The sequence below is a fragment of the Fragaria vesca genome, linkage group LG7 (assembly GCF_000184155.1).
Source record: "Fragaria vesca subsp. vesca linkage group LG7, FraVesHawaii_1.0, whole genome shotgun sequence".
NCBI lineage: Eukaryota > Viridiplantae > Streptophyta > Magnoliopsida > Rosales > Rosaceae > Fragaria > Fragaria vesca.
Window position 1 is genome coordinate 11,569,603 of NC_020497.1, and position 13,204 is coordinate 11,582,806.

General features: G+C 38.7%; 2 protein-coding genes and 1 non-coding gene across 3 annotated transcripts in view; 1 reads left to right on the top strand and 2 right to left on the bottom strand.

The window, feature by feature from the left end:
• Positions 1–372: 372 nt before the first annotated feature.
• On the bottom strand, positions 373–3,604 carry LOC101314709 (probable LRR receptor-like serine/threonine-protein kinase At3g47570-like). The gene is made up of 2 exons (XM_004308580.1): positions 889–3,604; positions 373–773 (listed from the first exon to the last, which is right to left on the bottom strand). The coding sequence occupies exons 1-2, from the start codon at positions 3,602–3,604 to the stop codon at positions 373–375; spliced, it is 3,117 nt and encodes a 1,038-aa protein (XP_004308628.1).
• A 555-nt stretch (positions 3,605–4,159) lies between these two features.
• Positions 4,160–9,697, bottom strand: LOC101297957. The gene is made up of 4 exons (XR_185229.1): positions 9,577–9,697; positions 5,516–5,585; positions 5,332–5,421; positions 4,160–4,341 (listed from the first exon to the last, which is right to left on the bottom strand). It is a non-coding gene; the product is annotated as an uncharacterized LOC101297957 (transcript).
• A 154-nt stretch (positions 9,698–9,851) lies between these two features.
• The window catches only part of LOC101298254 (dual specificity protein phosphatase 12-like), a 4,291-nt gene continuing 938 nt past the window's right edge, over positions 9,852–13,204 (top strand). Inside the window, exons 1-5 of the mRNA XM_004307113.1 lie at positions 9,852–10,333; positions 10,461–10,513; positions 10,916–10,980; positions 11,097–11,175; positions 12,637–12,939. Coding sequence (XP_004307161.1) covers positions 9,921–10,333; positions 10,461–10,513; positions 10,916–10,980; positions 11,097–11,175; positions 12,637–12,939 — 913 coding nt within the window. The 5' untranslated portion in view covers positions 9,852–9,920. The remainder of the gene's footprint in view (positions 10,334–10,460; positions 10,514–10,915; positions 10,981–11,096; positions 11,176–12,636; positions 12,940–13,204) is intronic.

Genomic DNA, 13,204 nt, shown 5'->3' on the forward strand with positions numbered 1-13,204 from the left:
TATGGAGCTGCTGAAATTAGAGCGCAGGGCTATTCAAGGAGGTTTCGGTGGGTGATGTAGAAACCTGTTTGATAAAATCCGCCATAGCAAGTGTCTTGAAAAAACAGGCGCCCCATTGGATTATCAGAATCAGAACCCTGCAATTCTGCAAACAATGGTATATATTCTCACTTTGGTTATTTCCACTTTCATAGTGAATAAATATACATGACTGCATATATGAAATATTAAATTAACATCTAAATAAATCCTAGCAGTTCTACTGAATTAAAGATACGCAGGACTCACCAATAGTGAAAGCAGGTTTAGGTGAACTCTCCCACAACAAATCATTGGCGGTGACTAAGGCCTTGGGCAGTGATCATATGCTCTCTAGGCATCCAGGTTTCCAGTCAGTATATCCCTTATCACACGTAATTCAGCTACAACTTTCCCTATCTCCATACGCGCTTTGGGCATATGCACAGAACAAGCAACCCCTATCCTAGCAATGGAAATAAGGCAATCTTCAATTCTTTGCGTTTCATCGTATTGGACATCATTCCTATTGCTTGCAGGATTTGTACTTGTGCAGTTTTCCTTTTCTTGAAGAAGCACCGGATCACATATTTCTTTCACACGTTCAGGCAAAGCCATCAGAACAAAATTGTGCAAGTTCTTGTCATCTCTAAACATGTCGTCTGTTGGCCTCGTACCAGTAAGCATCTCCAGTAACAGGATTCCATAGCTATATACATCTCCATGTGTTGACACCGCACTTCCCATGCCATACTCTAAATTATTTGCAAGAAAGTTTATGGATCATATAGTCGCAAACTAAAGTAGAGAAAAAGTTACTTTCATTGTAAATCAAGAAACGATTTGAAGCATTGGTCAATTCAGTATTACCTGGGGCAATATAGCCAATGGTACCCCTTATCGAATTGGAAGGGTACTGTACTGAAGGAACTGGACAAGAAGTATCTAGGAGGAAGGTTGCTAACCCAAAATCACAAACGCATGCAGTCATGTCCTTTTCTAGGAGAACATTACTCGGCTTCAAATCACAATGAACTATGGGGACGTGAAAGCGATTATGCAAGTAATCCAGAGCACTAGCTATGTCAATGGCAATGTTTACCCTCTGAAGAAGATTCAAATGCAGCTGCACAATGGGGAGTCCAACCACTCTTTGAGCTGAATAGTGCAACCATTCATCTAGATTTCCATCCAACATGAACTCAAAAACCAGAGCTTTGAATTCGTTCCCTTGAAAATCAATACTTGAGCAAGCGGTCAATAGTCTGACAAGATTCCGGTGCCTTATGTTTTTTAACACTTCACATTCAGATATGAAACTTCTAGAAGCTCTTGAACTATGAAGATTGAGTACTTTCACAGCAACAATTCTTTCTTCAGGTTGATCGAGAACTCCCCAGTAAACAGAACCAGAGCTACCTGAACCAATCAAATGGCGAGAAGAAAAGCCATCAGTTGCTTTCAGGAGATCGCGGTATGACAATTTTAAGAAAGAAATATCCAATGATGGTTTTGAAGCTGACTTAACTCCTGATTTTCTTGATCTATAAAGGAGAATAAAGTACACTAACCAAATAACTCCAATGACCCCGGAAGAAATGATGATAACAGCCAGCCTATGTACTAATGCTGTAGCTGGCTTAGGCAAGTGCCTGGGTAGATTGGGGGTGATACATTTAGGCAATCTTAACCCAGTTACACCTCCACAAAGTCTTCTATTTCCCATGAGAGAAACCGCACTTGTATTCCTAAAAACTCCTTGTTTGGGTACTTCGCCTTTAAAATAATTGAATGAGAGGTCTAAATTCTGCAAGAAGTGGAAACTCTGCAAATAATAGGGAATGGCTCCAAAGAATTTGTTAGTAGATAGGTCAAGATCTTGAATCCCTCTCAAAGAACTCAGAGTATCAGGAATTGTCCCAAACAACATGTTTCGGCTCAGGTTCAAAATTTCTAAACTTACGCATTCCCCTAAGCTTTCTGGAATCTCACCATATAATCTATTTCCAGAAAGCTTCAAATAACCAAGATTTTTCAAGAAACCTACTTCAGTGGGAATGTAACCACTAAAATCGTTACTGGATAAATCCAAAACCAGTGACAGGGATGGTAAACTGATGACTTCTTGTGGAATTGAACCGGTGAGATTATTTTGAGCAAGAACCAAAGCTAACAAATTATTGCATAGACCAAGACTCTGTGGTATGCCTCCTTGCAACTTGTTTGACTTGAGATCTAAGCTACTTAACAAAGTTAAGTTTCCCAGACAAGATGGAATAGTACCTGATAGCTGATTATAACTTAGATACAGAGTGTACAAGTTACTTATCTTACATACTGAAGTTGGTATGGTGTCTGCCAATAGGTTCTCTTCGAAGCTTAGTAGTCCCAAGTTGAGGAGGTTTCCGATCCCAATCGGAATGCTTCCGTGTAGCTGATTCCATCCTAACGTCATTACTGTGAGCTTTGTTGAGAGATTGCTCACTGATTCAGGTAGCACTCCTTGAAAATTATTCCCGCTAATATCCAAAAGTTGTAAACTGGTACAATTAATCAGGGAGGAGAGAAAATTCAAGTCACCATCCTCATTTCGAAGAAAATTATCATCCATTTCCAAACGAACCAGACTGGACACCCTTGCCAGACTAGGGACTTCTCCGGTAAAATGATTAAAGGAGATCCCAAATTGTAAAAGGTGGGATGCATTTGAGATTGTAGATGGAATTGTTCCGCTGAACATGTTCATTTGGAACCGAAAGACTTGACGGTTTGGAAATATTCTGTAGCCCAACCCTGAAGGAAGAGTTCCATGAAGTAGGTTTCCAATCACAGAGATGTATTGAATTGAAGAAAGGTTGTATATGGAGGGAGGAATGGTACCAGACAAATTATTCATACCCAATGCAAGAACGCTTAAGCTTTTCAATTTCCCAAGGCTGCTCATGAGGCCACCTTGCAGTCTATTCTCCTCCATCAAAAGATACTCAAGAGAAGAAAGATTTCCAAAAGAAGGTGGAATTTCCCCTACTAAATTGTTCCTACGCAAACTAAGTACTTGAAGTTTCAACAATGAGCCAAGTTCCATCGGAAGTTTCCCACTAAGAGTGTTATTAGCCAACACAAGATATTGGAGATGAAAACAATTAGATATGTTGACGGGAATATCACCTTGGAAGGAGTTGTCACCGAGGTGTAGACTTCGCAGCCGGGACAATCGACCAATTTCTTGAGGGATGGTGGCGTAGAAGCTATTGTTTTGGAGATTTAATGTCCTCAGAAAGCTCAAGTTTCCTATACGTGAAGATAATGTGCCGTTCAGCTGGCTTGATTGGAGGTCCAAAACCGTGACTCTCTGGTGTCTTCGGCCGCAGGTAATCCCTTGCCACTCACCACATAGGTTGGAAGTATCATTCCAGGAGCTTAGGATGCCAAGAGCATCGCTGACTATTTCAGATTTGAAAGCAAGCAAGGATAGTCTGTCCACCTCATTCTCTCTTGGATATGAAGAGGCCAAGGTGATGATCATCAGGGAAAACAGTAGCATGGATACCGACCAAATTCTCACACCCATGCATGAGCTCTCCATTAATTCAGGTTAGCTCAGTTTCTGAATTTGGAAGGCAGAGTTCAAAGTCTTTGCAAGGTTTCTCAAGTTGTTGTAAATAGTGAAGACTGGAAAGGGAAAAAACTACAACATTGGATGGCTGGATGAAACTTGTCAATCTTGTCATATACCAAGTCATCGTTGGAAAAAGGGGCACTTATTCTTTGCCTCATTCCACACGCTGCAGTCTCAATCTGCACCAGTTTTCTCCATAAAAGTGGACTCTTCCAGCAGGACTAATTGATGAGATTTATTGACATATCAGATGAGAAGTCAATCAGCTAACTGCACCAGGGAGACGGCACCAGTCCTTTATAAGAATTGGGTAGTACTCCATATGAGGTGTATAAACAAGGGTAAAGGAATGTCATGCCAAAACAAAACATCGGCAGAAACTTCCTTACCATTAGATCCCAAAACTCTAAACCAATGTCAATTCATATCTATTTAGACATTTATCGTTTAATCTTATTATAAACTATATTTATTTTTACCCTAATGTAAATAAATATTACTGCTAAAATGTGAATATAGATAGAATTCAGAAACATTCTTATAATTTAATTCCTTTGTAATGTATAATTGGGATGAAAAGCATACAAATTATCTTTATGAGCTTTCCAGCCTAGGCGCCTTAGAGAAAAGAATAGAAAGCAAATGTCTCCACAACTCTCAGAAACCAGGATTCTATGCAACAAGAAATGCACCCGCTATGTATCCTGTTCCAAAAAAAAGATGTAAAAGTTTCAGATGAAGTCCTCATGAATAGAACTGGAGTCATCAAAATTATACAAAGTGCCTTAATTTGAGATGCAAGAACCAGAAATGAGAAAGTAAACATGTGATTTGATGAACCAAGACTCATACACCTGGTATAACAGGAGTCCTTCCTCTTGAGAAGAATACTAAAATCAGGAGATATAAACCAATAAAAAAGAACAACTTCAAAGGTTCTATAGCCTTATAAGTAGCTTCTGCGATTATAGTTGACTAGTTGAGACACTTACACCTCCATATGGTACATCTTTAATCTTTTAGTATGCCTTGATTATATTGAATACTAATGCCAGTCTCCACCCAAGTCCAACTGAAATCAATCACAGAACCCAGTCCTATTCACTGCCATTACCAACCAAAGATCTCAATTTCTTTTCAAAACCATAGTTCCCTCAGTCACTCATCATGACGCCCAGGCCCCCAGGCCCCCTCCCATTTGATTTCTCCACCAACATAAAATAACCTTCATCAATCTGAGGTTCTGAGCCTTATACTCCCACAAGTAAGAAACACCTAGTTTACACACAAGGGTTGTACTTGATTGTTGTTTAGTTCACAGAATATATCACTGTGGTGGACATCTTGTCCACAAGGGTTGTATTTAATTGTATATTGACAAGAGATAAAGAATTAAAGACCAATTTAGATACCATTACCATGACTAAAACTATAGACTACAATCTATACCATTAGAGGGACAGGTCAATCGAACATTTTCAGCATTATTATTCCGTTATTACCTTGGTTGTTAGGCAAAATAAGCAAGCAACAATCACTGGGTGGAAAAGGATGTAACTGAAAGGTGACAACCAGGAGGTGGGCCTAAAAGAAGCAAAAAACAAAATTTCACTCTCATATACATACTGCATCTCCATGCAATAGTTCATTCTCCAATACTTGAAAGAGTAATGTCAACACATAGGTTTTTTTACCTTAGAAGGCTGCATAAGCATCAATGTAGTTCAAGCCGTATCAAGAAGTATTCAACTTTCCAAGGATTGCTTTAGCCAAATCTAGTTGTTCTGACCACACACGCAATGAAGAAGGAAAATTAATCAGTACAGCTGTGTCAATGCCAGAGAAAGTCATCTTAAGAGTTGATAGAAAAATTCCTACTCTGTTCAGATGCCAATGCTTTCTGGATTGTCGTACGGAAAAGTAAGTTCCCATTCTTCTGATACACTGTCTGGAAAACAAATTCACAATTCTGTAAAGTAAGAAGGCTTTTCATCCACAGGAAAGGATGAGAATTTAAACAGTAAAGAACGAAAACTGAAAACCCAGAAGAAAACTAAAAGCCAAAGAAGACTAAAAACAAAAAGAGGCGTGAGCCTACTCATTTTTGAAGAATTTAGACTAATGATCCAGCAGAAAATGAATTTTTCATACACAAATCCCAAGACTAACCAACATGCTTCATTACCCAAACATCAAAAGTTTTACTCTACTGAAACAACACATTAGGAGTCCACAGAGACTCAAAAGGATTGCAATCACCACGACTCATGAAGTAGAGATTCCACTTGAAAGATACTAACTTAGATGCAGCGTCCATAAAGCAAACCCACAAAAGAAATTGTTATTTAAAACACTTTTAAATGCAATTCATTAAGCTTCCTTTATATCTTCGTCCTCTTATTAATATACAAAGTAGTTTAATACTGTTCTTACTTCTCTAAACTCTTTCCTACTCTGAATCCAGATAATGGCTAGGATTATGGCTACCAAGTACAGCCCATACAAACCAGATTCCGCTTGGGAATCTTACCCTAGACACTAGGGACTAAGGATACAAATCCTTTCTTAATCTATTGCTGTTTCCTAACCAAAAAATTCAACTATTCTTTGTTTTCTTTTATTACATCATTTTTTACAAAGATCTGACGCAACAGTTCATACATAGGCGCCTGTAGTGATGATCTAATCAGACATTATAGCTCTCACAGCCTCTAGCAGCAGGCATCTTAACAATGATATTATTAAGGCTGGCTATCAGACTTATCACAAAATTTCAAGATCTGTCTTCCGCATTAATTATTCTACTTTTGAAAAAGAAAAGAAAACAAAAAGCATCAAAAGATACTTGTCACGTCCTTTTAAAAGATACCCGCATCGATGAAATGATAGCTTTGTAAAACCGACAGGTGCTGAAGACTTATCCTTGCAGCAGCAATTTGAAACTACAAATTTTACCATATAATCACCTCATTTTTGCCTCAATACTTGTGCTCCACTTCAAACATTCAAGACCCCAGAAAGTTCTCTCAGAGCTTGAATCCAGTCTTGCATAATTCTTCACAATTTCTAGCTCAATGTGATCCAAGTCCTCAACTACCTCTTAAAAGAAGTCCTCAACCACTCTGCTCCCAACACCTCTACTGTAAGTCACTAACATACTCGATTGGATTTCTCGTCCTTTCCAATTAGCCACTCTGTGAAATTTAGAGTTGTTGTACATCACTGGCCCACCGTAGTTGCTCTTTGCCTCTCCTAATATCCTCTATAAACACCAATTAACCAAATTTATTCGTTGAGGAAGCCATGTCTGCCCTCTTCTTCGTTCAGGCCCTCCCTCTTCCAACGCAGCCAGATAATTCAGCTGTACATCCACCTCTTTTTTCTTTCCCCTAGTCTCCAAATCATACTCTATTCTGTTCGTATTCTTTTTGATATTTAAGCTTAACCCTCCCACCTTGAAACTCCCATTATCCCACCATTTATCTTTCACAAGGGAAGCATGCTCCAACCATATATATTGAACCTAAACTCCTCAGACCCATTTTATATTAGTCTTGTCCAAAGAACTTGATAATGATCGAACGTTACCTTGGAAGAGCAAGCTGCCTCACGTTTAAGAAATTCTCTCCCAATTCCACAACCATAGAATCTATTGAATCTGCAGCAAACTACTTGTTACTTCATATTTGACGAACTGAACTTCGCATTGTGAAGAACTAGGTCACAAATACTGGCGCCATAAGTAAAGTCATTAAACTTGTTCACTTCGCTCATGCGTTTCACAGATTAATCTTTCGGAAGTAAATCTGACCGCATCAAAATCTTCACCAACACGGCTCACAGACCGCTAACTCCTCCCAGAAAGCTACCCTCTCTAGTTTAATTAGTCCCATAATTACCAGACAACAACCAATTTTGCAGCTATCACTTCTACTTTGGCTAAGACAGAAAGCACCCACTATGAATTCACCAACAGAGATCTACTTTGTATACCATAACATCACAATAACACATCAGTTACCACATTCTAGGAGAGAAATCCAACCCTGGATATTGGAACCTTCACTACTTGCCTTTTCTTACTGCTCATCAGCCACTTATATTCCAGGCATTTCAGCTAATGATCATCATTCATACCGTTTTCGGTTCCCTTTCTCATGTCTTGCACCCTTCTTCTCATGACTCATATTTTACTTCAAACCCCCTTTTCCAGTTCTTTCCTTAGCAAACCAACACCCCACTATCCTCCAATTGAAATGCTGAGAGGCCATGCCAGCAATCAACCGTTCCTCCTCACATTGCTGATTGAGACTCCTAGCAAATATTATCTGACTGCAGCATAAACTTCAGAATATCTTCTGTAACATAACAGCTGCCCTCCAGAGACTTCCACCGCAAGTATCTGTTTTGAACAGGCAAAGTGGCTTAATTTGCTAATTCTTCCCTCTCCTGTTGCTCCAATATGAAAGTCTCTAAATCAACTATGATTTAATTACTTTCTTCAGATCAGATATCTGGTTGAGTTAATTCATCCTCTGAACAACCTTCACTTTCAATTTCCATTGAGAACCATTCTCATCATCCTAAACCCTTGTTTCTCATCCAAATAAACTGTTCTCCAATTCAAGAGCTTACCCTATGATTTCAGAAGCAATCAACTCTTCAGGTTTGGACTTGTGTAAACTCACTGTCAGAAAGAGGTGTGATGCTTCATCTGTAGCCATTTGCACGACCTTCAGAGCTGGAACCCATTACCCAAACTCATTTTGTCAATATTCTAGTCTATATCATCTTCACATAATCAATATCACTATTCTGTTCCCTTTACAACACAACATTCACAACCTTCGGAGCTCGAATCCCTTTCCCAAACTCATTTTGTCAGAATTCTGGCGGTTGTGTTAGAGGAAGAGAACAGTGATGTTGACTTAGGGAGCTCGAATCCCTTTCCCAAACTCATTTTGTCAGAATTCTGGCCTGAATCATCTTCCCTTACTCAACATCACTGTTCTCTTCCCCTAACACAACAACGCTAATAGTGTTTCTGCTTGTGTTGACTTTAGTGGTACCCAAGACTACCGCGAGTTCTTTCTTCACCTAGTTCCCCTTTCTTTTCTTTTTCTTTTTCTTTTGTTTATGAATCATCAAGAATATGACAGGGTCAAAAAATTCTTCTCCCTCTACCTTCTATATCAACTTGTCTCAATTTTAGTCAAGATTTTGCAACAGGATTCTGGGAGGCTTTGAAAAGTTGGATAGGAGGAAACAGGAGAATTAGAGGGTGGTGATACATGAGGCGGTGCTGGAGAAAAAAGACGAGTACAGTTGGATTTCTGAGAACTCAAAATGAACTATCGGCAGCATAAACGAGTGACGAGTATGGGGAATACTTTGTACATGAATAAGTTTTAAAACCTATCAACCCAACCTATAGTCAACACAAGCACTAAAAATGCTTAATTTTTATCCAGATGCTTTGAAAACCTAACTATCACACAAAAATTTCAGCACATAGACTGCTATCAACAAATGTCATCGTAACTTTAGCGCAAGTATTGCTCAATCCTTACTAAACACCATTGCAAAAGTAAGCCGTAGACATTTGAAAACCTGCATTATAAAATGTAGGACTAACCAACACATGCTAGAACGAAACAGAAAGAGACTCTTGGCAGTTGGCAGTGATGAATTGCATAGTAATTAACAAAACTAAATAGCATATCGAAAATGCAACAACTAATTGCTTATACCCTATCTCAACAACTATTTATCAGTTCATATAACACAGTCCAAACATAGAGAAGCAGATTCGAAAACTTTCAAACGCACCAATCCAAATTCAAACCTAAATCCAACAAATTCATACAAGAGTTGATGAAACGGATAGAGAATCATAAATTTAGCAAAATTATTTTTGAAAAAGAAAAAAGAAAAACTACCCGGGACGGTGAAAGAGCATTGAGCTCTGCAATTGCAACCTCGTGGCTGCGAATCTGCTTCACCGCATCCACTTTGGACGACGGCGGAGGAGCGCTCGCCATTTCTTCTTCTTCTTTTTCTAGGTTTCTGGGGACGAATGAGAAGTTCTACACATATATACGACCCCCAATTCCAACACAAAAGTGAAAACCTTTTACCGCTCCAGTACAAAAAGTAAAAATCGTTTACTGCTCCGGTATAAATATATAAACCTAGGAATATTGAGAGAGAAACAAGAGAGCCAAGAGAGAAAGGGAAAGAAAAACGCAGTCAAAAACAGCGCCGGAGAAAATCACCGGCGATCATGCCGCACCTTGTTCGGGAGAATCTCTTCATCGGCAACATCACCGACGCAGTGGAAATTCTCGAAAACGGCAGCGCCACCGTCACTCATATCCTCTCGGTTCTCAGCTCCGCCTCCATTTCCTTCTTCTCGGAGTACAAGAAGGGCCTCGCAATCCCCACCAAGGAGATAAAGACGGTCTACGCCGACGGCGGCTCCGGCGATGATTCCTCGGCGTCCTCCGTCGGCGGGAAGGTGGTGTACTTGGTGGAATATGCGGGGAAGGATTTGAAGCTGGTGAGGATGGGGGTTCCGATTAGAGATATGGAGAGTGAGAATTTGTTGGATTCTTTGGAGGTGTGTTTGGATTTTATTGATCAGAGTCGAAAACAGGGCTCTGTTTTGGTGCATTGCTTTGCTGGTGTGTCTAGAAGGTACACATTGTCTAGTTTTCGTGTTGGAGTCATCATTGTATGTCATAAGTTACAAATAGCTTTCCCAGTATTCTGATTGTCGAGCTCGAAAGGTTTACATATCCTTGTTTGCGTGTGTTTGTTGCAGTGCAGCTGTCATTACGGCGTATCTTATGAGAGCAGAACAGTTATCGCAAGAAGGTAGGATCAGATGATTGCTTTCTAAACTGTTGTCGGTCTATAAGTTTGTAGCATCATCAAGCTAACTGTTTCTAAGATTTGGATGAATAGTCGATTGTGGCATGCTTGAGTTGATACACTACAAACAATTGAAGAAAGGAGAACAGAAAGTGGAATATTAGTTACTTAGTTACTCAGAGTACTTTTGTATTTTTTCTTTTTATCTGGAGTAGCTGTGTTATAAGGTCTAGATAAACGAGAGTTTTTGATTAACTTGTGTAATGTCCCAAACAAAGTAAATTGAATGATATATACTAGCAACTCAAGTGAAACTGAAAGGAGAGGAGATTGGTAGTCCTTTGTTTTCTTAATTTATCTGTTTCTTTTCTTAATTCTTTTTGTCTTGCTTATGCATTCCTGCAGATGCACTAGGATCCCTGCGGCAAAGCTGTGAGTTTGTTTGCCCCAATGATGGTTTTCTAAATCAGGTGATGCAACGCACTGCTATACGACATTCATAAAAAGATTATACTACTACATGCTTATTTCACTGTATATAACCTATCTTGCGTTTTACATTTATCTTCTCTTTGTCACGGTTCAGCTAAAAATGTACGAGGAAATGGGCTTCAAGGTTGATCATGCCAGCCCCATATATAAGTCTTTCCGCCTCAAAATATTGGGTACCTTACTTTTCTTCTGTATTGTTTATTTTCGAGTTTGTCTGTCTCAGTCCAGGATATTGATACATTATGCATTGACGTCTACGTAATTTTATTTTTCCAACATTGTGAGTGATATGTTCCATGGACATGTGTATAGGCTCTAATTGCATATTCTGTCAGTTGATTAATGTATCATGGTGTCAAGAAATGTGATACACTTGCTTAAAGGTACCTTATCACATAGGTATTGAAGAGCACTAGTCTACTTAAAAGGTTGTGTATCCCTGGAAGTAAGCTCTACCTGTAAACAGTGTTTCAAACTTTCAGTCTAAGTACTTTTTTCCCTCAACATTGCTGCAAGTAGTTTGACCATTATATGTTTATCAATCCTCACAGGTGTGACTATCCAATTATATGCCTTGTCTCATATGATTAGGAAAGTAAGTTGAAGAGAAGTGGGTAAGATAAAAAGTAATAACCTTTTTCCCCACTGGGGATGTTGGTTCAGCTTGTTGGCTGATTATTCTTAAACGAATGTTTTCCCTTTCTTCAAAAAGTGACATGATTATCATTTTCGTTGGGTGATTATTCTTAAATGAATGCATTGTTGGAATTGTTAAGATATGATTATGAGTAAGTTCCATGAGAACTTTCATTTAACTTTCTTTCCCTTTCTTCAAAAAGTGATATGATTATCTTTTTGTTTTCTGTAGACACTAGACATATCTACCATGCACATTTGCTTGTTCTGTTTGGACTCTAGAAAGAACTACAGGGTCCTCATTATTTTGTTTTTCTGGTACTGGCTGGTATTGCATATAATAGTTTAAAGGAATCAAGGAAGCTATGCCTCATAATCTTTGATCATTTTTACTCTTAATACAACTTTATAGTCTGCTACAGTACATTTCTCCAGCATAGTTAGGGGGAACCATGTTTGGTGGCCACAGTCTATATATCTGATGAGCAAACTGTGTTTCTGGAGCTCGTTGGGGATACTTTAAGGTCCTGTGAAGAAGTGAAAATAGTCCAAGGTTAGGTTATGAAAGTACCGTAGACAAGTTTTCTGTTAGTATCTTAGTCTATAGATTAAAGTGACATAACCCATACAAAGACCTAATAAAGTTGAATCAATAGTCTCTGTCTTTATATAACAGAGGCAAACTACTTGAGATATATCTACATGTCCTAACTGCTATCTACCATAACTTGATTATTATCTTTATTATATTATGTATGGCTGCTCCTCGACCTTGCTAACTTATTAGTGGAGTGTTGGGGGTGAAAGGCTGAAAGAAGTATCATAACAGCAGTTAATTACATGTGACTGTGCCTTTATATTTACCATGTGAAATTTTGTTTTGCTCACCATATATTTTTAGTTCTGCTTACTTATTCTTCAACCATTTAGATGAAAGTTTTGAATACCAGTTGCTAGTATGAATTTCCCTTTTGATTGAGAACTTTTCATCCTTTCAGGTGAATCTTATTATCGCGGTGATAAAATAGACAGCTCTAAATTTGGCGCTGATCCTGGTTTGCCCAGTGATGTTACCTCTCAAGTGGAATCACCTCCAAACGGAGGTAAAACTGGGACATCTGCGTTCCGCTGCAAAAAGTGCCGAAGACTTGTTGCTGTACAGGATAATGTTGTGGACCACATTCCAGGTCAGGGTGAGACATCTTTTGAATGGCGTAAACGGAAAAGTAGCAACTCTAACAACCCTGAGGATTCTGAATGTTCATCCATATTTGTTGAGCCTCTGAAATGGATGACAGCAGGTATGTCTATAAATTCTTATTTCTAGACTGTTTTTTGCTAGTCAATAATTTTCAAGATTACTGTATTTTTAATTTTTAACTTAACCAGCTAGCTTTTCCAAAAGCTATTCCTCGATTCTTGGTACTTGAGATTAATCTATAGTTGCAGTCAAATTGTCTACTTGTGTTGTCAAATTTTACAGCTTTTATTGATTGTCAACTGGTGTTGTCAAATTTTCTTCTATATTTTTAAAGTAGACTTCGGAGAACAACTCTCTCTCTCTCT